The sequence below is a fragment of the Diabrotica virgifera genome, chromosome 2, assembly GCF_917563875.1.
Source record: "Diabrotica virgifera virgifera chromosome 2, PGI_DIABVI_V3a".
Taxonomy (NCBI): Eukaryota; Metazoa; Arthropoda; class Insecta; order Coleoptera; family Chrysomelidae; genus Diabrotica; species Diabrotica virgifera.
In genome coordinates, this window is record NC_065444.1 from 67,359,280 (window position 1) to 67,385,016 (window position 25,737).

Sequence of the window (25,737 nt, forward strand, 5' to 3'; positions counted from 1 at the left end):
GCGTATTATAACTATTTTTTTTTCAAAATTTAAAGATTATGAAAAAAAAACGAAAAATTTATATTTTGTCTATAAAATATTAAATAAGCATCCCATCTTTATAATCTTTATAAGTTTGATCAATGAACCATGATTATTTTGGTTATTATTGCGATCGTAAATTGTTAATTTACAATTGAATTGTTGGTAAATTATTCGTTTAATTTTCACCGGCTTCTGGAATTACAATGTATACCAAGAAAGCTTTGATGTCACCAAGTTATTTAATTATTGATTAATAATTACTTACCTAAAACTTTATTTGAAAATTAGAGATTGTGTTGGGAAAACCCGCATTTTCCGAGGGAAATTTTAGTCGGAGCAAATCGGAAAAAAAATATTTCTATGCAGAATTTAATTGCGGTGAATTTTTATTTGGGTGTTTTTGATGTAAAGTTAAAATCTTCGGAGTTATAGAGCAATAATTGAAAAAAATACGATTTGTCGGCGCTCTTTTGTTTATAAAAAAGTAGCACACTATCTGCGGACTTTGCATAGCTATATTATTAATATATAGGATCTTATAATTCGATTCCAGCAATAAAATTGCTGGTAAATAACTTTTCCATGAATTTTGCTAATTAGCCCAGAGTAAATGTATAAACTTTGGAAATCATGATTTGGGATTTACAATGTAAAACATTGTAAATTATGATTCGGGGGGGCTCTTAGTAGAATTTAACGCGTCTTGTTTTGTTTATTTCTACTGCATCTTGATTGTAAATTTAGTATAAGGCTAACGTGATCAAAAATTGATTTCAAATAAACAATCGTAGTTCACAATTTGTTGTGAAAATTATAAGTGAAATTATTTTTTTAAGCCTAATGATTAGCCAATGATTCGAAATTTATTTACAAGGGAAAAAGAAATTCATACAACATACATATTTACATGATTACTTAAACAATTCTTTTCACTTGGAGTAAATACTATTTTAAAGTTACCTGGAAGTTGAAGATGGAGTTCAAATTATTAATGCTTGGAACTCCTCCGAACTTCAGAGCCAGAAGAAGTTTCCTGTAGTCCTCTCCCGCATCTTTAAGATTCTGTCTGACCTGAAAACAAAAGAAATTATCGATAGTTGCTAATAGAAAGCCTCAAGTGTCTAAAAAGTGGGTCAACATTACCATACTGTTACTGCTTACTGCACGATAAAGTTTTAAACTTTATGGGTTTGTTTTTATAGTCGTTACAGATTGAGTTTATTGGAAAATCAATAGAGTTTCACTTAGTAATGTGACATGGATATTAGGATAGTTTGAATTTGAAATTAGTCGATTGTGGAGTTGTTAATGTTTCAAGTATTGTAGTTGAGAATAGTCGATAAAATATATAAATTAAAAATTATGAAATTTCCTTTCCGTTTAAAGTTTCATGCAATGGGCTTGAAATCAAATAAATGGCTGTTCAATATACACTTTAATATTATTCAACATTAATAAAATTTAAAATACACTTCATTATTCAGTATAGTCTCCCTGAACATCAACACACTTGTGCCAAAAAGATTGCAATTATTAATGAATTCCACCCCTGAAGTGAAAATCTGGACCGGCTGCAAAATACACTTTCACACCTGTTAGTTATGATCTCCTTCTTCTTCTTAACGTGCTCTATCAAGTCCCCTTGACGTTGGCGATTAACATAGTTGTTCTGCTTTCTTTATTCCTGTCCACTCCCGGATATTCTTCAACCAAGAGGACTGCTTTCTGTCAATTCCTCTGCGTCCTTCGATTTTATCCATCATAATAAGTTGAAGAATATTATACCGGTCTCCCCTTACTACGTGTCCAAAATAGGCCATCTTTCTATATTTGATGTTATCAAGCAGCTCGCGGGCAGCATTTGCTCTCTTAAGGACTGCCACATTTGTCAGCATAGCCGTCCATGGTATTTTCAGTGTACGTCTGTGCAGCCACATTTCAAAGGCCTCTAAACGATTAATGGTGGATATTTTTAATGTCCATGCTTCGATACCATACAAGAGGACTGACCAAATGTAACATTTAATCATACGCTTTCGAAGTTAAAGTTGCATGCAACTTATCATTACAGAATAATGACCTCATTTTTAAATATGTCGTGCGGGCTATCTCGATTCTACATGTTATCTCTTTATCTGAATCTAGTTGGTCAGAAATATGGCAACCAAGATATTTAAAACTGGGTACTATTTGAATTATGACCATCAACATATAACCGTTAATCTTGATGAGCCAAACGGCTAAATACCATGTATTTTGTTTTTGAACAGTTTATGTTTAGGCCAAACTCTCTTCCCACTGTGTCAATGGCATTTAAAAGGTGTTGTAATCCATTCATATCATCACTTAAAATACCTGTATCGTCTGCATATCTGATTGTATTTATCAGAATTCCATTAACTTTCACACCCCATTCCAAATTATGCAGCGCTTCCTTAAATATTCTATCTGAATATAAATTGAATATCAGTGGGGACAGTATACAACCCTGTCTGACACCTCTTTTTCTCATAATTCTCTTGATTTTCCATTTATGCAAGCTGTCGCTGTTTGACGCCAGTATAATTTTTCTGTGATTCGTACATCTTGACTATCAACTCCTTTATCCTTTAATATTTTAATTAATTTGTGATGTACTCGATCAAAGGCTTTCTCATAGTCAGTAAATACAGCAAATACGTCTTTCCTTTGATCTCGGCATTTCTGCAATAACACATTTAGTGCAAAGAGTGCGTCCCGGGTTCCCAGTCCATTTCTGAAGCCAAATTGTGTTTCATCCTGATCCTCTTCACATTTATCTCTGATTCTACTATGGATGATACGTAGAAAGATTTTCAAAGTGTGGCTCATAAGGCTTATCATTCTATAATCGCTACAGTTTTTCGGACGTTGTTTTTTTTTGGTAGGGTTATGAATTCGGACTTTAACCAATCTTCAGGGATATCACCAGTCGAATAAACATCATTGAAAAGTTTGACTAGTATTCCAATGTTTTCCTCGTTTATGAGCTTTAACATTTCTGTAGGTATGTTGTCAGGACCAACGGCTTTCTTATTTTTTGCCATTTATGATCTCCTTATTTGATGAAAAACGCTTTCAACGCATACATTTTTCTGAGTACTGAAATAGATGGAAGTCGCTAGGGGCCAAATCTGGCGAATACGGTGGATGTCCTAACAATTTGAACTTTAATTTATGGATTTTAGCCATTGTCAAAATGCTCATATGACGCAGTGGATTGTCCCAATGAAAAAGGATTTTTTCTGTAAACCAAATTTTTTCACGAATTTTTTTCTTCATCTGGTCTAAAAGGTTACATCAGTATTCAGAATTTATTAATTTGCCAGTTTGCAAGTAGGTAACTCACAAAAAATTCCTTTCGCATCCCAAAGAATTGATATTGATGCTCACACCTTCTTTTCCGATTTCTGGAAACGAATTTGTTTCAGAGCCCACCATTCTTTAGCCTTTTTTTATTCAGAATCATGATGTCTTATCCACTTGTCTTATTCATAGCGACGAATCGATGCACAAAATCCACTTTATTCCTTTCGAAAATATTATAAGTGTTACTAGAAAAACTCAAGCACCTTTTTGTTTTTCATTTTGTTGGGCGGCGCTACCAATCACCACTTTAACTTCTTGTCTGCTTCCAAATCTATCCTGCGGCTTTATTTTGTTCTTTCCGTTTTTATAGATACTAGGTTTAACTACTCAAATTTTGTCATTTCTCTCCATTCTTAGTTTCTAATACCACGTTTAAACATAATTTCATTTTGCTCGTTTCTTCAGGATTTTCTGCTGTTTCTGTCTATGCGGCTCGAGTCTGTGATTTTTGTATCCACGTGCTGTCATTGGTCCTTGTTCCATGTCCATACCGCTTCAATATTTTCTTCTATATACAACAATATTGGGTTGAACCGAAATAAGTATTTTATAGTTGAAATCTCAGCTTAGAACGGAAAATACACCTTATGAGATGTTATATTTGGTCAGTGGTGTACATCATCGAATCATGGTCTGATAAGAAGACAAATGTGAAAAAATAGAAGCTTTTGAGCACTTATTATATCTCATGGTATTACGAGTTTAATGGGTATAGCGAATTATCAATGCCACAAGATGAACAAAAGAGAATAGGAAAGAACTCCTTAAGATTAAGGTTTTTTCTGCCATAACTTGATGGCAACTGTACGTAACATCTCTCTCTCTCTTGTCGTTTCCCCATTACTGAGGATCGTGATTTCTTCCAATATTCCTAACAATGTTTCTCCATTGGTCTTTATCTTCAGCTGCTCTAAGAGCTTCGCAGAATGAGTTTACAGCTGAATGCTTTATTTGGTCAGACCATCTAGTTGGCGATCGTCCTCTTGATCTTCTCCCCGGAACGTTTCCAGAAACAATTAATCTCTCTAAACCTCTGTGAACCACGTGACCAAAGAATTGCAGAATTCGTTGCAGACAGATTGTGGACAGCCTTTTTTTAATATTGAGTTGGTTTAGAATGGAAACGTTTGTCCTATGAGCTATCCAAGGTATGCGTAGCATTCTTCTCCAGCACCACATCTCAAAGGCATCAATTTTTTGGCGCTCGCATGCGCGAAGTGTCCAAGTCTCTGCTCCGTATAGAAATATTGAGAATACAAGGGCATTCACCAGTCTCTATACCAATACATCTCCCAACTTCTGCTTCACAGTTACCATCGTTAGTTATACTAGACCCGAGATAGACAAATGTGTTTACTATCTGGTATTCCTGTAACATGTTAGTCAGTTGAATAGTGTCGAATCTGTCGACCACCATTATTTTTGTCTTAGCTTTATTGATTTTCAGACCAACTTTATTGCTTTCGTACTCAACTCTTCGCAGAAGATCAACCATTTCTTGCTCATTTTCTGCTATAAGTGTAGTGTCATCAGCAAATCTTAAATTGGAGATTTTCCTATTAGCTACTGTTACTCCACCGGCCCATCCTTTTAAAACCATCCTCATGACATGTTCACCATAAATGTTAAATAAGTCAGGTGACAACACGAATCCTTGTCTAACACCTCTCTCGGTCTTGAATTGGATTGAGAACTTCTGATCTAGTCGTACTGTCGCTATATTAGACTGGTACAGATTTTTAATAAGTGTCACCAGGTGCATTGGTGCGCCCATTTCTATTAAAATTGACCACAGATTTATCCAGCTTACACAATCAAATGCTTTTTGGTAGTCAACGAAGCATATAATTATAGGTACTTGAAATTCTCTAGATTTTTCAATGAGTTGTCTCAGGTTCAGGATTTTTTCTCTTGTACCTTTACCCTTTACAAACCCCGCTTGTTCCTGAGGTATTTGGTAATGTAGATAAGCTTTTAATCTGTTTTTGATAATATGCAACAAGGTTTTACTAGCATATGTCATTAGTGACAGTGTGCGGTAGTTTTCACATCTGGTAGTAGTTGATTTTTTGTGTAGTAGGATATAAATTGAGGTACACCAATCAGATGGCCATTTTCCTGAATTCCAAACAGCGACACAGATAGAATGGATGATATGTAATCCCTGTACGTAACATGCATTATTAAAAAAATACTTGTCATCTACTTTACGATTACGATTAAATACTTTACGAGCTATAGCCAGAAAGGCCAAATAGGGTAGAATAAGTAATGAGACAATAAGAGGGATAACTAAACAGAAACCAATAATGAACAAAATAATAAAGAGACAATTAAACTGGTATGGACATCTGATGAGAATAAAACCCAGTAGACTAATGAGAAAAATTCACGAAACAAGAAATATTACAAACAAAAAAAGGCAGACCGAGGAAAAAATGGATATATCAAATAGTAGATACATAGGGGAAAGAAACAGAAAACGCTTGAAGAAATGAAAATAATAGCACAAGACAGAAAAGACTGGAAGATATGGGTGAATATGTACTAAACTAAACCCAAATCCGACACTTGAAAGGATTTAGGTAAGGAAAGGGAGAAAGAGAGCAAGATAGAAAGAATTTACTATTATAATATTATCACTAAAAAACGTCAAACGCGTCAGTATTCAAATTTATCCTAAAAGTCCTAGAATACCTACCTAATATTCTCAACCTAGGTGGAAAATATTCCCGCACTGTTTTTATACGAACAGAATTTCCGCTGAGAATTAGTTGTTCTTGACAGATTTCAGAAAAAACATTGTGTTTTGCAGAATTTATGATGCAAATAAATTGTGTTCTCGTGTTGTAGCCACAAGCGGCTCGTAAACAAGGCTGGACCTTTTTATTCGTTATTTTTTATGTTTCGTCGTATTAAATAGTCTTTACGAAGGTTTTTTTAACGAATTTTAATTTAATTGACATAATAAGAACTCCAGAATAAAAGTAGATTTCTAGAAACATTGTGGAATAATGTGCAATGATATTTTGCTTTGATTTTTTTTATTACTTACATTTTATTTCACAATCTGTACTGTTAGAAAAATTTACTTTCTTTTATAACGTTCTTAAAACGTTGCTTTAATAATGCTAAAGGGTATTATCTACAAAAGAACGCCTTCTTCATATTTTATTAAACTATTGTAATAACGCAGGTAGATGTTTAAGTAGTGTTCCATAATATTTCCTTTGCATTTTGTATGATTTGTTGCTTTTGTAAATAATTTGTCTAATACTTTATAATTAGTTTTTTATTACCTTTTTTTATTACCATTATCAAGTAAGTAAGATATACACATTTTTTTAATTATAAAGCAATTGTATGCTCAATTAATGTGATCTGACCAAAATGTTTTTAAGGGTGCTAGCAATCTAAATTATCCTTTCATATTACTTTATTTTCCTAGCGTCGCCTGTTCTAGGTTAACAGATTACTTGATTCGTTGTCGACATTTATTTCACTCATTTCATCGTTCCCCGTTAGAGGTCAGTCTAACCATACTCCGGTGTAAATATTTTAATATTTATACCATCTTCTCGTTTCCTCTTGATTCAAATCAGTCTTCTTGCAAAGCCTCTTTGAAAAAGGGTAGGCCCCAAAATACGGTGTCAGAAGATGGCAACAGACTCCAATTGAATCAAAACGAAACCGGTTATTTTCATTTTTACTTTATTTTCCTTTCATATGGGCTAATATTTATACTGGACTACTTAATCGCCAATTGTGAACAAATTTTTTTATAACGGGGGTGTGCTATACATATATCTGTGTTATTTTTTTTTTTTAATTTACGTACATTTAAATATTTGCAGTTCATTTTTGAGGGGCATTTTTCACATCCACAAAAAATGGACATTTGGCATTTGACGTAGAAGATCCAGTTTTCAATATGCTCTTTATCCGCTTGTGTTAGAGCTAGAGCAGCGCTTCCCAACCTTTTTATCTTGAGGCACACTAACTTAAAAACTGGTTCAGGCACGGCACACTTGGGTAAATATTCTCTATAATGATAGTGAGTATAATCAAATTTCGCGGCACACCTACAGGAACTTCAGGGCACACCAGTGCCAGTGTGCCGCGGCACACTGGTTGGGAACCTCTGAGCTAGAGGCACCATTATCCCACCCCACCATAAATTTTTACCCAATCACCCAATAATACTTTTTGGGTAATTTCTCATTTTTAGTAATTTTGAGCAAAATTTTTCATTTGCGAATAAGTGGAAAAGTATAGACGTTCAGCAAAAATGTTTAGGACAAAGTTTGTTAAGAGTTGTTTAGTATATTCATCCATTTCCGGTTATTTTTAATAAGAAAAACCTTCCTCACGAAGGGGTGGGCACTCCCAGGGTAAAAGCTCTCTACGTCACAGTAGGGAGTTGGGTCAACTTTGAAGTTGAGGGAAAGTAGAACCTATAGTCAAATTTTCGTACAAACTGGCAGAGGCTCAGAAAATTAAGCGGGAAAATGGTCATTGACTGGATGAATTATAAGGCTAAATAATGTGTACTACAACCGTAGAGAAATATTTTTAAGATATAGGTACTCTAATTCTCTAATAAAATATTTAGGTACTATAGCAAGAATCTATGTTAAGAATAATATTTGAAATACATAATCAATTCTGCTCCCCTTAAAAGCATTTTTGTGTAATTTGATTGACAATAGAGCCAGAGTTTTTTCATGTGAAAAAGTTCGTGTGGAGACATGAGTAATATATTAAGAGGGTAATATACAGGATGTTTATAAATAAGCGCCATAAATTTTAAGTGGTAATTTTGCATAAAAATATAATGCTGGTTAGCTCTATAGATATGTCCGCAAATGCTTCGTTTCCGAGATTCGGGGTGTTACTTACAAACTGACGATTTATTTATTGTTTTGAAACCGATTAAGATATGCAAATGAAAGATGGGTATTAAGAGGTAGTTATGGCACAATTTTTTATATACAATTAAATATTTTATATTTATCAGTGGCGCGCATACTGGTAATGGTCTGATTTTTTAAAGAAAAAAATAATACGGCACTGGAATATTTCAAATTGAAAATTATTTTTGAATTTCTCGTTCAATTTGTGATAAAAAATTTATCTTTCGTTTTCTTCATACGAAGCGCCCTTTTCAAGCAAAAAATAATGCATCTTAACGCTTAGGTATAAAAAGTACACAAAATAAGTTTCAATTTTTGAATGTATAGAAACGTACGTCAAATATTTTGTAACCGTTATGATGTTTTATTTTTTTTTGCATAAAAATGGCGCATCCTATGAAAAAAAAAATAGATTTTTTATCACAAATTGAACGAGAAATTCAAAAATGATATTTAAAAATGGCGCGTCAAATGAAAAAAAAGGGAAAATAGATTTTTTATTACAAAATTAATGAGGAATTAAAAATGATATTTAATAGAAAATATCCCAGTGGTTTACTATTTTTCTTTAACAACTACTCGTATGCGCGCCAGTGATGAATATAAAATTCCTAATTTCATGTCAAAAAATGCGCAATAACTATCTCTTACAACCCATCAAGTTTCAGTTATATTAACCGGTTTTAGAATAATAAATAAATCGTCACTTTGTAAGAAAAATTTCAACACCCCGTATATCAGAAACGAAGCATTTGCGGACAATAGGTTTGTTGAGCAAAGTGTTATTATTTTTCATGCATGATTACCACTAATTATGTCGTACTTATTTACAAACACCCTGTATATATTACTCTCTTAAAAATAGAAAATAATATGTTCCTAACTTATTTTTTGTTTGCTTCTAGATATTAAAACTATTTTTGTACCTTATAATTTGTGTAGAGTGTTTGAAATGTACAAATATATTTTCTTAAAAAATAAAATGAAGCCTTTATACCGAGTTTTAATTTCTTATGTATATGTATATGAGTGAGGTACGATGAAAAAAATAGTTAAAAGAAATCACTTTATCTATTCAGCTAGACGGGGGATATCCAATATAGAGTTGGATTTCTTTTACTTTTACAACCCTCAACGATACAATGTACAAAACGTAAATTCTATGTAAAAAAATATTTCGTGAGCATAACCGACATTCAAAATCGCCTGTCGCCTCATATGCTGTGTCTGAAAGAAACAGTTCATTTGAAACAAGTAAGCGATGGACAACCCCAGCTAATTGAAATAATATTCGAAAATATTACTTCAATCATCCAAGATAACAATCGCTACACCCTTAGCTTAGCTCAGTCTCTCAGGTGTGTGTTCGTCTTCTCCTAATCTTAGAAAAATGAACTATGAAAGTTTGGAATGAAAGCAAACAAAACAGTATTTTTAAGTAATCATGTTTATTGTTCATAAAAATATAATAAAAATATGACTTAGTAAATGCATTAACAAAAAATATATTCAAATTGTTGCCAAAAACTAACAATTCTGGATTAAATTCTGATGGTAACTTCTTGATGTCGAATGGTACCTTCTTATAGACCTGGGCAGATGTTCGGCCTCAGATCCCTGCAGCTGAAGATGTTGGGTGCTGTAGTTTAGATGTCATGGTCTCATTGCTGTCAGCCTTGTGTCATCGCCGGCGATAGGCTTTTTTATGCTCCCAGAGGGAGGACGGTGATCTTATTCCCAAAAATAATAAGAGTAAAACACATATCAAACATCAAGAAGAAAAACCAAAATTGCACCTTTGCCAAATAGTATTCAAAGAGTAGGAGATGGCAAGGGTATATTAAATGGAATTAGTATTGATACTAGTTAAAATTTGATTTACACGTGCATATTAATAGATGAAAAGACATATAGAAACCAAACACATGGTTGAACATTTGAAGGTTAGGTATAAGAAAAAATGATTATAAAAAAAATAAAAGTAGACTATAAAAAACTTAGATTACAGAACTCACCCCAAGAGAACAATAAGTCTGGAAATAGATAGCTATTATCAGCTCTGTAATTGCCTTTTATAAGATTATTAATTTTCCCCCTACATTACTAATAATTACTGTCATTCTCATTGACATGACAGCTACAGCGCAAAGTATGAGGAGGTGTACAACCATAATCCGTATTAAAAGACTGATACTTATAGAGTAAGAATATACGGGGTAAGTTCAGTATGTTTAGTTGATGATTTAGATGTTAGATGAAAAGAGATATGGTAAATAGGTAAATAGAAGATATTAAAAGAGGATAATAAAAGAGGGCGCCAACGAGTTTTTAACGAAGAAAACTGGTAAAACAAATAGAAGAAAATTATTACTAATGAAATATGAAAGAAAATAAAGTAAAATAATTATTTAAAAATAAAATAGCAAAGATCTGACGTTTGTAACGTTACACATTCTACACAAAAAGTGCTAATAAATATTTTTGTTCAAAGTTATCTCAGCTTATTTCTTGTTTAAAACATTTTTTCTACGGCGTACATATTCTTCGATGTGTTCCGTTTCCCCCTACGAGGGGGACTTTAGGGAGAAGCCCGGGAGCAGAAGTGGCAAACTTTTTTACATCTTTTTTTTTTTTGGTGGTAAAATTGACATTGTCAGCAAAATTCAGCTTTTTCGTCTCGTTTTTAGACATTAAATATCTATTAGACCAGGGAATTTAGCACTAAAATCACCGGAGTAATAATATCTATTTTTAAATACAACACCTAGTGACTTGCAACGTTTTGCATTGTGTTGAGGATGATGTCAAGAAAAAAGATGACTACAGAAAAATAGCCACGTTAAGGGACATGCTAAGACACGTCATCTGGAGGTTGGAGCTAAATTCGGTTATCGGAACTAACTTGATGCAAACATATTACTTGGAGGTTTTTGGAGTCGCTGATTACGAATACCCGGACCACCTGGTATCTAGGATCACGTCATCTTCTGAAGTTTGACCCGACTCCCGGAGCACCTGGTGCCCATGATCACTGCTAAGGACGTCATCTTCTGGAGTTTCGAAGGTTTCGGTTTTTGAGGTCGCCGAATACGACCCCAAAAACCCCATCAGAACTGGCCCCCGAACCACCTGGTGCTCACGGTCACTGATAAAGCATGTTATCTTCTGTAGTTTGAAGGGTTTTTGAGCACCAGGTCCACCGGAGATCGATTCTGATGACGTTTTCTTGTTCAGCAACCCCAAAACTTTCGAGTAACCTGTTTGCATCAATTTAGTGCCGGAAACTCTCGAATCACCAGATGACGTGCCTTAGCTGTAAACCAGAACACAAGGTGCTCCGCTGGTCGGTTCTGATGGCGTAATCGTATTCAATGACCCCAAAAACTCTAGGGTAACAAAATCTGGCCCTTAAAACACCTCTTTTGAGATGTTTATGTACTTATAGATGAATTTTATGGAGTTTAAAATGCAACTATGCATTTCCACCCATTTTTCTATAGTAGACTTATTTCTTGACATCATCCTGAACATAATGCAAAAGTTGCAAGTTTGTAGGTGCTATATTGAAAAAATCGATTTATTTTGTTCTAAATGCCTTGGTCTATAATATATTTGTTCTGTAATCTAATACGTGTCAAGCATACCGGCATTGTAATAACTTGCCCCTACCGCTCCTTATTCTGCTCTATCTCTATTTGCTGTCTACTTAATGTCTTACTTGCTTGTTTTTTGGTGGTTTTGCAGAGTATGCGTCAGCCAATAGTTTACGTCAACCAACATAGCGTCGATATATTATCCTTAATTCGCTTCTTTAGAATATTGGCGTACCTACTTCAATTTGGTAATTTATCATAAGCTCAAAAAAACAATCAAACAATCTTTCTGTCTTTCAAACAATCAAAGCAAACAATTTTCACCCATTTTGAAAAAATGTAAAAACCTTATCCGTGTCTGTGTGTCCCAGAGACTTTGTAAACTTCTTCGCCATTAGATCAGATAGAATGACAAGTGAGGTACCTATCGAATTAACGCTTATAACCCAAGGATGGCATTAAAGGTGAGAAATTTTACCTATGACTTCCGGTTTTAGAGTTGCAACCGGAAGTACTGTTTTAAAGTAGCCGAAATAGTTCAAGCGATATACTGTAACGTTACAAACGTCACATCTTTGATATTTTATTTTTAAATAATTATTTTACTTTATTTTCTTTAATATTTCATTAACAATAATTTTCTTCTATTTGTTTTACCAGTTTTCTTCGTTAAAAATTCGTTAGCGCCCTCTTTTATTATCCTCTTTTATTATCTTCTATTTACTATATCTCTTTTCATCTAAAATCTAAATCATTATACTGAACGTACCCTGTATATTCTTACTGTGTAAATATTTGTTTTTCAATATGGAATATGGAAAGACACAAAATGGAAGGGAAAAACTATTTCTTAAAAAGGCATGTAATGTGAAAAATAAATCATTTTTATTCAAATCATATTTCTCTTGGGGTAAGAATTCATTATTATTTTTTCTTGTAATTACATTTCTACATACATCTAACGGCTTTTTCTAAAAATTTTTATATCTAACCTCCAATGTCAAAAGCATCGTTTCTAATATTTTAGTTTTAAATATATTATCTTTTTAATTAGTTTAGTAATCAAATTTTAACTATTCTCCTCATCTAAATTTCATTTAATTTATTCTTGTCATCTGCTACTCCCTCTGACGATTAGAATGGCAGACGGCACACGTTGGTTTATCTTCTTGATTGTTGATATGTGTTTTACTATTCTGTTTTTGTGATAAAGATCAGCGTCCTCCCTCTGGGAGCTTCAAGAATCCTCAAATCGCCGGCGATACAACGAGGGACATTCATAATGCAACCACAGCAACTAGACTGCAACGACCAACATCTGTAGGTCTGGTGGAGTACAGCCTTTAGAACCCCAGAGCCCGTTGCAAAACCAGCAGCAGTACCATTTAACATCAAGAAGTTACCATCAGATAGCAAGAACCATAAGTATAATCCATAATTGTTAGTTTTTGGCAAGAATTTGAATATATTTGTTAATGCATTTTACAAGTCATATTTTTATTATATTTTTATGAACAATAAACATGATTAGTTAAACATAATGTTTTGTTTGCTTCCATTCCGAACACACACCTGAGAGACTGAGCTAAGCAAGGGTGTAGCGATGGCTATCTTGGATGATTGAGGTAATATTTTCGAATATTATTTCAATTAGCTGGGGTAGTCTATCGCCTCTTACTCGTTGAAATACATATTATTCGATGCGTTTTAGCCTCAAAAATATACATACGGCTTCCTGCCTGTGTGTGCGCCAAGAAGAATCTGCTTTACAGCGATAAAATTGATAAACTACAAAACGATTTACAGCGTTTTCAATATACGCGTTCTTTTTCACTTTATCTGTCGGCCAAAATAACTTCGGACATTGGCTCACCTGTTCCTTAGCTATGAACCAGAATACATCCAAACTGATCTTTATACCTGCGTATTACGACTCTACGATAGTATGAGAAAACAACTGTAAACATAAAAATCCCTAAATAGGGACTTTTTATTTTACAACATTACCACGTTTTCAGCATTTGGAACCACTGTGCGTCAGTCTGCGAATATAACTCCTTAGTTATTAGAACTGACATAATGTTAAATGAGACGTTGAGTGTGGGCTTACTCCAGGATGGTATTAGAGGTGAAAAATTTTACCTTGAACTTCCGGTTGCTGAGTCTTGCTCTTGAACACGAAGTACTGTTTTAAAGTCGCCGAAATGATACAAGCCATATATTACTCGACGCGCCTTAGCAAGAGGAGAATAAATATACACTTCCGGTTTTAATATCACTTTCGGTTAAAAAGGTGTAATCGGAAGTGTCACATTATAGTCACAGAAATAGTACATATGATAATCATCGAATATTGGAAAGTGTAGCTCGAATATTTAGTTCCGGTTTTGATCTCATTTCCGGTTAAAAAGTTATGACCGAAAGTTTGGCAAAAATGACGCAAAATTTTTGAAATCATATATCAATCAAGAGTTTAAATATCGACTTTCAATTCTACTTCTGGTCAGGTTGGGTGAAAACCGAGAACTTACGAAGTCGAATTACTTGTTATTCTTGCGTTTTTCTATGTTTTCTTTTAAAATTAGTTAAAAATAGTGTTTAATGCACGAATCTTACAATTAGTATTGTCGTATGCGTCTTATACAAACCACACAAATACATTTTGAATAATTATGTCAAGTTTTCACCTCAATTTTGTGCTTCAATTATAATTCACATAGTATACACATCAACCGGAAACCTGAAGTTTCAACTGCAGAGTATGCAGGAACCGCAACACTTCCTCTTTAACTGCAACTTCGAAAGTTTGTGCAAATACAAGTTTAATCAGATCTTTCATTACCTAAATTACAGGTAGGTACATTAACAGAAATGACACATTTAACATATACATGGGCGCCCATATAAAAATTTTCAAGGGGGGGGCAGACGTGAAAATTTTGCACATTACATATTGTACACTTTGAGTAACTGCTTTTGTACACAAGATGCAAGTGTTCATAAATAACTAGCTAAAGAAGATTTTTAACATTTAATGGCCAAACCGCATATCAAACCAAGAGTTATGGACAAGAACTAACCGGGAACCTATATCTAAGACAATATGCAAAAGGAAATGGAGTTCGATGAGGCACACACTAAGGATACCTGACACAGACATAGCGAGGAAAACCCTAGAATACACACCACATGGAAAGAGAAGATCAGGTAGACCTGTAGATACGTGGAAAAAATTGTCGAGAAAGAAATGAATGCTGTTGAGAAAACCTGATCAGAAATAAAGATCAGTGCAAAGGATAGGACAGAATGGGGGCAGACAGTTGACGCCCTATGCTCGTAATGGAGTGACGAGGAATAAGTAAGTATATTAACAGAAATGACACATTTAACATAGATCTATTTTGATGAGTGTAAACGGAAATCATGTGTAGATATAAATCATAGAAAAAGTATAGTAAAATTCAAGACATTGATTTCTTTTTCTTGTCGATGTGCTTATCCTTGACGAATGTTGGCGATCATCATGTCAATATTTATTTTATCTGCGACAGCGCGGAAAATCTGCACAGATGTGTTCTTCAACCAGGATGTTTTTCTTCTTCCTGGACCTCGCTTTCCACATATCTTTCCTTGCAGGATGGCTTGTAGAAGGGCATATCTGGATTCATTTCACTTAATGTGTCCAAAGTATTCTAACCCTCGAGATTTAATGGTGGTCAGTACCTCCAGGCTCCTGTCCATTGTTCTAAGGATCTCTAATATTTGTGACCCAGTCCACGGAATTTTAAGAATTCTCCGATATAGCCACATCTCAAATGCTTCTAATCTTCTACACATATCTTCGTTTATGGTCCACGATTCAGCGCCATAAAAAAGGACAGAGAAGACGTAGCACGGCAGCATTGCTACTTTTATATCAAGAGAAAAGTTGTGGCTCTTGAAACAGGTCCTCATACGGTTGAAGGTGGATCTAGCTTTTTCAATTCGCGCTCTTATCACTTGGTTGTTGGTCCACTCTTCATTTGTTATGGTGCCGAGATAGTTGTAGTGCGTCACTCTTTCTACAGAATATGGTGGTTCCTGTTTATCTGAACCATCTTAGATAATTGAGGGGTGGTTACCCCCTACCATAAGGGTTGATGAAGTAACACTACTCACTGTAAATTCATTTATTTGTACGCTGAAGTAACTACGGTAAAGAGCTGGTGGTAAAATATTTATCCGCTGTGATGTTTACCCGTTGGGATCTCAAATACCAATGACTAATCTTTACGCAATGAATTTAAAACTAAGAATGTGGAATTCCCTGTTTAATGTTTTGGTATATATAAAAGTGAGATTGTTTGTATTAAAAATGCTGTGTCGACTTGATTATAAATAAAGAATAATATTTGCTACTGCAAGCTGACCTTGTATCGAAAACTGATACACTGGTGGGATAATATGGGTCAATCATGTTTATTATAAATAAACGTATTTGTTTTACCAAGAACATTTAAATATTAATAGAATTTGTCTTGTACTTAATAAGATGATTACTAAGAGATGCAGTGTATCCCAATAGAAGGGGTTTGGTTGATGTAGAGTTGACCTGTTATCTTTTTCTAATTCCATTGATTTAACATTAATTTATGCCAGGATAACTCATATGTTTATCGAATCTGAGAACCACTTGTCATTAATTACTCTGAATGCCGAGATAAGGGTTTTTAAGAGATACTCTTTTTGAAGTTTTATCTATTTTATTGCATTGGGGATGCATACAGAATTTTGTACAAAAGCTTGAGATGACAGCTTTAAAGATTAAGAATAATCTAATTTATTACGGTGCAACATTCGATTTCGAAATATTTCCAGATGAATTGGTCCTCACCACCGCTAGGAAAGAGGGTTTCTTGCTAGAGGGCAGAACTAAAAAAGACTTTGCGGCAAGCACATCTACAGTTTAATAGCATCAAAGAATTCTTTTTATCCTGGCGATACACACGACGTGATTTGATGCTGACTCTGACTTAGTATCTGCCAAATACAACATTTCATAGGGTGTTATCTTCTTTTAAACCGATAATTACTTTGATACCGGATTCACAGAGTTACCCGAATGAATCAGGAAGTAGAAATATCTAGAGTCAATCTTACAGAAATATAAGTAGAGATAACAACTAGGGTAGGGGTACGGGTACAATCAAGCCTCAGTTAATAACATGGAACAAAATCATTCACATATTGAAGGATTGAAAGATCTTCAGGGCAGTCTAAGAAGCGTAATCAACAATGAAATATAAAAAGCTAACATTTCATATTATGCAATAAATCAAACATTAATTCCACCCAATTCTTATGACGGTTTCGGGACAACCTCAGTGCTAAAGGCCGGAAGCTAAGGCCATACTATTCAAGCAGAAGATTAAACATAATTTTAAAAAGCTAATTTAGCCATAATAAGGACAGGATTCTATACTACACAATAAAATGAATATATGAAAACGAAAATTATTGGAGAGGGAAACATTCTAGAAAATCTTTGCGTTGCAAGAAGACAAGACTAATGACTTTGCAACATCAGAGAAAGATTTAATTGCTCATATAAACAAATTTCTAGAACAACAGTAAACAGAAAACAAACATTGAGGGAAAATCTTCTGCGTAAAAGGTATATTTATTTTAAAAACCCAAAAAAGGCTACAAATACAAAACAGAACGTTCTCGCTTTAAAGGGAGCATCATCAGTGTTCTTTGCCCAAAATAAGTTTGTATAACCATTATTAGTGAAAACAAAGGTAACAATTTTAAAGGCTGAACAAGATAAAAAAGTTAGGTTATAATCTACATGCTTAGCCACCAAAAATGCATGGGTTAAAAGCCTTAAAATGTCGACTAAAAGTCTTACATTAAAATGTTATATGCTAAATCCTGACGATGGATGAAATTAATAAGGATACCCTAAGTGACTTTCCACGAAGCACGTAGGTTGTTGAGTCGAATTCTCTGTCTTCACATAGAGAAAGGTGAAAAGAAGACAATCATTTACGGTGACCAACAACCTTGGAATAAACAGGGCACCTAAAAAAGAGCGTGTAATTTACCGATAAGAAAAATCTGAGTATCGATGTAGTGAGTGGAAGAGTAGAGAATTTGTTTATCAGTAGAGATGGGGACTTTACACATAAAGTATTATAAAGAATAAAGAGAATTAACTATTTGTCTAGTTAACCCTTAACCACCGATATGCGGTATGTCATACCTTGAAGAAAATATATTTTTTGTAAAACGTGTTTTATAAAAGATTTCTAGAACATCATCTGTGTACCTTCAAGTAGTGTGTAATTGTAGCTGTTCCCTACTGCTGCAGTTTTAGTATTTTGTCCTTGAGCTACGTTGGCGAAAAGTTTTCTTGGGGTATCACAAACCGCATGTCAGTTCTTACGTTTATATAATTAAAAGCAGTCTAGTATATTTTTTCGCTATTAGTATGGCAGCAAGTTCATCCAGTTGTTTTCTACCTTCAAGTGGAAAGCACTATCTTGCTATTTTTGAGTTTTCAATATTAGTCCATTCTTTCACGGTTTTTGCTCTAAATTTTAAAGAACCGCTTGGATTGACATGAAGTTTGGCATACGTATAGCTTACATGTCAAAGAAAAAAAGTGATATTGTACCGATGTGTGATTTTGTCCTGGGGGTGACTTTCACCCCCTATTGGGGGTGAAAAAATATATGTCCAAAATAAATCCGGAAATGAGTAAACTGACTAATTTTAAGTAACTTTTGTTCTATATAGCTTTTTCGCCAAGTCAACACTTTTCGAGTTATTTGCGAGTGAATATGTTCATTTTTCAACAAAATAACCACATTTTTAGACCGTTTTTCGCAAATAACTTAAAAAGTAAGTATTTTGTCGAAAAAAACGTTCTTAGCAAAAATATTGCATATAAAAAGGTTAGAGAAAGTGGTGTACGCGTTAGGTCTCTGGATCTCGTAGAACCAGAGTTATAGCCAATAAAAAATAGATTCATATTCACGAAATTTTAAATAGAATATTTCGACGTGAAATATCCTAAAAATTAAGCACTTTTTGGGGAAAACCCAATACAACTTTTTTAAAGTGTTTAAAAAAAGCTTTACTTTTGTTTTTACAAAAAGTCTCTAGCATTAAATTTAAGCAAGTTACGCTCAAAATAAAGTTGGTCCCTTTTGTTTTCGCAAAAAAAATCGGGAAGACCACCCCCTAATTAGCAACTTAAATGAAATTAATCTTTACCGCTCCACAAATTATTTTACTTATGTTGTGTTTATATGATCTGTAAGTTTCATCGATTCAAAGTGCTTATTTTTGAAAAAATTTGGTTTCAAAATAAAATTTTTAAAAATTTAATTTTGAAAAATATGCTTTTTTTCAAAATAACTCAAAAATTGTTAGAGATACCAAAAATCTCGAAAAAAAAGTCAGATTTGCTTTTCTGAATATCATGTATTTTTTTGTTTTTCTGTTAGACAAAAATTGGTTAAGATTTGGTGTTTCTAAATGTGCATACATTCGTGATCAGTGACTCGTTCAACCCATTTTAACTACAGCCCTTTTAATGATAAGGGCTTTGAACCGATGAAACTTACAGATCGTATAAACAATATATACACGAGTCAAGAAACTTGTGAAGTCGTAACGATTAGGTTCATTTAAGATACTAATTAGGGGGTGATTTTCTCTATTTCTTTACCAAAACCAAAAGGGACTAACTTTATTTTGAGCGTAACTTGTTTAATTTTGATTTTAGAAATTTTTTTTATAAAACAAAAATGAAGCTTTTTTTAAACACTTTAAATAAGTTGTAATGAATTTTCCCCGAGAAGTGCTTAATTTTTGATTATTTCACGTTAAATTATTCCATTTGGAATTTGACGAATATGAACCTATATTTCATTAGCTATAACTCTGCTTCTACTAGGTGTAGAGAAGTGATATGTACACAATTTTTTAAATTTTTTACAGGCTATATTTTCGCTAAGAATGTTTTTTCGACAAAATACTTCCTATTTAAGCGTGGTTATTTTGTTGAAAAAATGAACATATTCACTGCCAAATAACTCAAAAAGTATTGACTTGGTGAAAAAACTCTATAGAAGAAAAGTTCCTTAAAATTAGCCGGTTTATCCATTTCCTGACTTTCTTTGGACGAATATTTTTTCACCTTCAAGAGGGGGTGAAAACCACCCCCAGGGCAAAAGCACATATCGGCACAATATCACTTTTTCTCTTTGACTTGTTAGCTATGTGTATGCCAAATTTAATGTCAATCCAAGCGGTTCTTTAAAATTTAGAGGTTTTGCAATATTTTACCGTTAAAGAACGAACTATATTCAAGTTTTTCTGTAATTCAGCCTATACAGGATTTTGTAAGAACCTCCACCATTTTTTTAATATACATGCGTTCATAATTTTCTTGAAGAAATAAAGTTTATTTTGTTTGGAGCAGTATTTTATTCTATAGAAATGAGAAGAATCATTCCGTAGTTGATGTAAAAAACAATTACAGTGATATAAGACAAGTTCATAATGAAAACAAAGGAGAATAGGCAACGGTATGACATATGCATAGGCCTATCGCATGTCAGGGTATACGTCCTGAAATATCCATGTTAGTAATTAAGAGTAAGTCACAAAGTACAGCTTTTGCAGAGTCAAAAAAGTTATAGATTCGTGTTAAGCTAAAAATTGAACTAAGACATAATCAAATGATCACACTAAAATATACTCAGTGACACTAGAAGTGTTACACCCAGAAATAATCATTTCTGGAACTTCATTAAGAATAAAACGATAACATTGGCAAGTTTTTTATTGACATGTAATCAAAAAAAAATTAATAATGCGTTTGGCGACCCCCTAGCTGAATACACTCCTGTACACGTCTAGGCACTGACAAAATGAGATGATCGATGTCTGGTTGTGGCACCTCGTTTCAAGCAACTTGAATTTCATGGACTAATTGTGCCAGAGTCTGTGGAGGATGGTGCAAAGTGGACAGTCTCCTCCACATCATATCCACCACAGGTTCGATAGGATTTAAACCCAGTGAACGGGGTAGCCACGGCAAAAAATTAACTACAGCTTCTTGGAAAAAGTCCATAGTTTGACGAGCAATATGGGGACGCTTCTTGTCTTCCTGAAAAGGGCGTTTCGACGGCCGCCTAGATAAGGCAGTAAACTGGTTTGTAAGATGTCATCAACAGAACGCGCATCTGTCTTACTGTCTCGAATAACCAAAAGTGGTGATCGGCTACCATAAGCATTAACCCCCCAAACCATTACTCCAACTGTCCTGTGTAGATGCCTCTCAACAGCAAACCCGATATCTCGTCGACTTATCGTCTGGCGAAAAGGCGTCTTATGGCGGCGTCTTATCATCTTATAACCATCATGCACACCTAAACAAAATCGCGATTCATCGCTGAATGCTGCATTATGCCATTCTGCCACCCAATGCTGCCGTTCTCTGCACCAATTCAAACGTTGAGGACAGTCCGCAGTCAAAGGAAGCACTCGTGGTGGGCGGAATGAAACCAGTCCAAAGGCTCAAATGCTACGCTCAAATGTCTAGTAACAAGTCTGCGTTCTACTCCAAACCATTGGGCAGCTATTTGATTCGTAGTAGCAAAAGGGTCTGTCAGACCCAGGAGTCTAAAGCGCCAATCTTGACGTAAGACCAGTTGGTCTTCCTCGTGTTCCCCTACCTTTGTTTGTCCACACATGACATACTCGAATAACTGTCATTGCCGTACAATTAACACGCCGGCCAATTTCGCGATACGACAAACCAATATCTCTATAGGCAGTAATTCTACCCCTGTCAAAATCTCTAAAATGGTGGTAATTTTGGTGTCTTCGAACCCGAGGCATATTCTTGCACTGAATACAATTAGACTGAGGAATCATAACTAAAAACATCTGTACTAACCGGTGTTTATAAATTAGTCTTTCACAAAAAAATTTAAAGATTAAACTTTATTTTTACAAAAACTATAAAAGATAAAACATTGATATTGTTATCATAGCATGCTTTAAATATAGTCATTATGCTGCCAAAAAATTAAGTTTAAGAAACGATTCCTTCTGGGTGTAACACTTCTAATGTCAGTGATAATATATCTTACTAATAATTTATACAGGGTGTCCCGAAAAGATTGGTCATAAATTATACCACAGATTCTGAGGTCAAAAATAGGTTGATTGAACCTCACTTACTTATATACAATAGTGCACACAAAAAAAGTTACAGCCCTTTGAAGTTACAAAATGAAAATCGATTTTTTTTCATATGTCGAAAACTCTTGGAGATTTTTTATTGAAAATGGACATGTGGCATTGTTATAACAGCAGCATCTTAAAAAAAATTGAAAGTGAAATTTGTGCACCCCATAAAAATTTTATGGGGTTTTGTTCCTTTAAACCCCCCCAAACTTTTGTGTATGTTCCAATTAAATTATTATTGTGGCACCATTAGTTAAACAAAATATTTTTAAAACTTTTTTGTCTCCTAGTACTTTTTCAATAAGCCAGTGCTTATCGACATATTTTGAATATTTGTCGAATCCACCACATATTTGTATATGGTTAAGTACGATTATAGAGACCTGTTAATAATCTGAAAATTTATTTATAATTTACATTTTTAGGCATATTTTGAAAAAGAAGCCACATCTCAATAAAAGGTGAGTTGTCAAAAAAAGACTGAGGCAAAAAAGTTTTAAAAACACTGTGTTTAACTAATGGTACCACAATAATAGTTTAATTGAAACGTACACAAACATTTGGGGGGTTTAAAGGAACAAAACCCCCATAAAATTTTTATGTAAATATATTAAAAAGAAGCCGCATCTCGATAAAAACTGGCTTATCGAGAAAATACTAAGAGGCAAAAAAGTTTTAAAAACGTTGTGTTTAACTAGCGGTACCACAATAATGAATTAATTGGAACGTACACAAAAGTTTGGGTGGGTTTAAGGGAACAAAACCCCCATAAAATTTTATGGGGTGGACAAACTTCACTATAATTTTGTTTTATGATGTTCCTGCCATATGAATGATACATGTCCATTTTCAATAAAAAATCTCTAATATTTTTCCGATATATTGAAAAAAATCGATTTTCATTTTGTAACTTCAAAGGGCTGTAACTTTTTTTACGAGCACATTTGTACTAAGGTAAGTTAGGTTCAATCGAATTATTTTTGACCCCAGAATATGTGGTATAATTTATGACCAATCTTTTCGGGACACCCTGTATATTACATGTAAAGACTTACCAAAAGGAAGTCTGGTCTGAATGAACGTCCGACTCTCGTACCCCCACGAATTACCGCCATTGATACAGAAGCAGCCTCTGCTGTCGCTGTAACTGTTATTTCTCTGAACTCAGCTTGTTCAACGCGAATGTCGTATTCACCGATCTTCTTTCCTCTGAAGTATTTACTCCAGTCAGTGTTTTGATCGTCCACGACGAGTAGAGTGAGGTGTCTGCCAGAAACCTGAAACAAAAGGAAGAGGATATATCTATCTAGGAAATATAAAGAAAGATATTTAGCATTATCAAATAGATCCGTTAATATATATGTAATGCTATTTACAAAACAAGCTTTCAATCACAAATTAAACTCTTAATTTGTAAACAAAGTAAGTTATTAATTGAAGTAGCACAGAGAACGACAATAAATATCGTTCCCATACCACCAGATTGACAACAGGTGGAATACTTTCTTTGGTTACACCTCCTGAGATTTTCAAAATTTATAAATCAAACAGGATGCCGAGGAAATGATGAGAGAATTTATTTAGAAATTATTTAAAATTCTCTCATCTTCATTTCCCGCATCCTGTTTGATTTAGAAATTATGAAAATCTCAGGAGGTGTAACCAAAGAAAGTATTCCACCTGTTGTCAATCTGGTGGTATGGGAACAATATTTATTGTAAAATCCACAAGGAAAAGAAAAAGTTTTCCTGTAGTTGGCTGTATACCATCAATCACAAAATTGGAAATAAATCCTTTGTAAAAGGTATAAAAAATTTTATTAAAAATCCCTTAAAAGGGCTACATCACAACAAAACGTTTTCGATTTTTATAAAAAATCATCATCAGTGTTCATTCTAAAAATAAGTATGACCGATTTAATGAATATAAAGTTAGTATTTAAATTTTGACAAAGGTTATAGCAAGTTGGTTATACCTACAAACTGGATGCTAGCTGAGCCACAAAAGAAAAATATCTGGGTAAAAACCCTTTACATAAAATATAGATGCCTTAAAAGTGCATACTTCAATAAAAAGGCCTGTGATGGTCACATGGCAAACAGGATAATGCCCTAAGGTAAAGTATACAGGTTTCCCAACACGTGGGATCCAAATTGAGTTGATCACATTTCAATGACTTAATGGCAACTGAATGCAAAATGAGTGATGTTTCTGAAAGGTGTCAAAAGACAGATGGACAACGTGACGTGGAATTTACCCTGTATTACGACAGCCAACTAATTGTTAGTAAAATATTTAATGAAAATTTACATAGTAATAACAAACATCAACAAGGTTGTGGCTATAATTACATTTAAGTAAGTACCTTGAATATGGCTCCAGTACACGTTGGACCAATGAGTTGGGCCAATGAGTTGGGCCAATAAGTTGGGCCAAGTAAGAACAGTGAATACATGGTGATTACACGTTGGTGGAGTTATCAGTCTGCATTAAACTTTCTTAGTGAATAAACAAAAAACAAACTCTGACTATGGATATGGATGTGGAGACTGTAGCAGCTGCCGCAATTAATTTGTACAATGCGTTCAATGCTTATAGAAAAGTGTACCAAACAAGAGTAATTAAAAAACAATGGGGCAAACGACGGTGCTTTTACACCGAAAAAGTATTCATATTAAAACAAAACCTTAAAATTAACACTTATAAACAGTATCAGTATTGTGAGAAGAGAAATAAATATTTTAAACTCAACGACAACAACGTGTTCAGTGTTCATAACCAAACAGCTGTTTGGCAGATCGCGCAAGTCCCAAAAATCCTTTGATTTGTGCACCAAATACCGACAAGATTCGGTTTGTAGACCAACGCTGACCGCCAATCGCAAACTCATGCCAAGTGGTCCTGTACACGTTGGCCCAACTCCTTGGCCCAACTGATTGGCCCAACGTGTACTAGCCCCATATAAGATGAACGTGAAGTATGAAATGATTTTTATAATGAGAATTAGCCAGAATCTATGCAGCCACCTATACATAATTCAAAGGTTGATGAATGCGGTTCCTATTCAAATTGAAGTAAGTCCAACTGTGCTGTTGAAAATTTAATTTACTATGAATTAAAAGGAGTGTTTGGTTTAATTGTACTAATGGCAGAGAAAATTAGAGAGTCTGTAGTAAATGGAAGTCTGATATTAAAGTAGTGTTGAAACTAAGATAAGTTGTATGAGTCACAGGAGGAAACTGATATCATATAATGATATGTGAATTAATTGGTTAAGGTACCTGAGTGTTGATATTGGAAGTGAAGAAGAATATCAATTGAACTAATAACCTGGCAAAAGTATGAGGTCCTTTTATGTAACATAGGCATCTAGGACTAAACATGTTTATGAAATAGGGATTTTTTTTTTCTTATTTTTTATTTTTATACCAAGTTATCGAGTTGAATTGAAAAGGTTTAAAACTGGATGGATGTATGAAGGTGTACTGGAAAACAAGCAATATGTGTAAAATTAGAAGGTAGTGAATAATTTGTGATTTGATATCAGAATCGTTTACTGTAATGAGGTGTGA

The 25,737-nt window shown here is 34.0% G+C and overlaps 1 protein-coding gene across 1 annotated transcript in view; it reads right to left on the minus strand.

The window, feature by feature from the left end:
* The window catches only part of LOC126880725 (synapsin-like), a 79,189-nt gene that overhangs the window by 7,406 nt on the left and 46,046 nt on the right, over positions 1 to 25,737 (minus strand). Inside the window, exons 3-4 of the mRNA XM_050644772.1 lie at positions 23,221 to 23,442; positions 985 to 1,095 (exon numbers count right to left, since the gene is read on the minus strand). Coding sequence (XP_050500729.1) covers positions 985 to 1,095; positions 23,221 to 23,442 — 333 coding nt within the window. The remainder of the gene's footprint in view (positions 1 to 984; positions 1,096 to 23,220; positions 23,443 to 25,737) is intronic.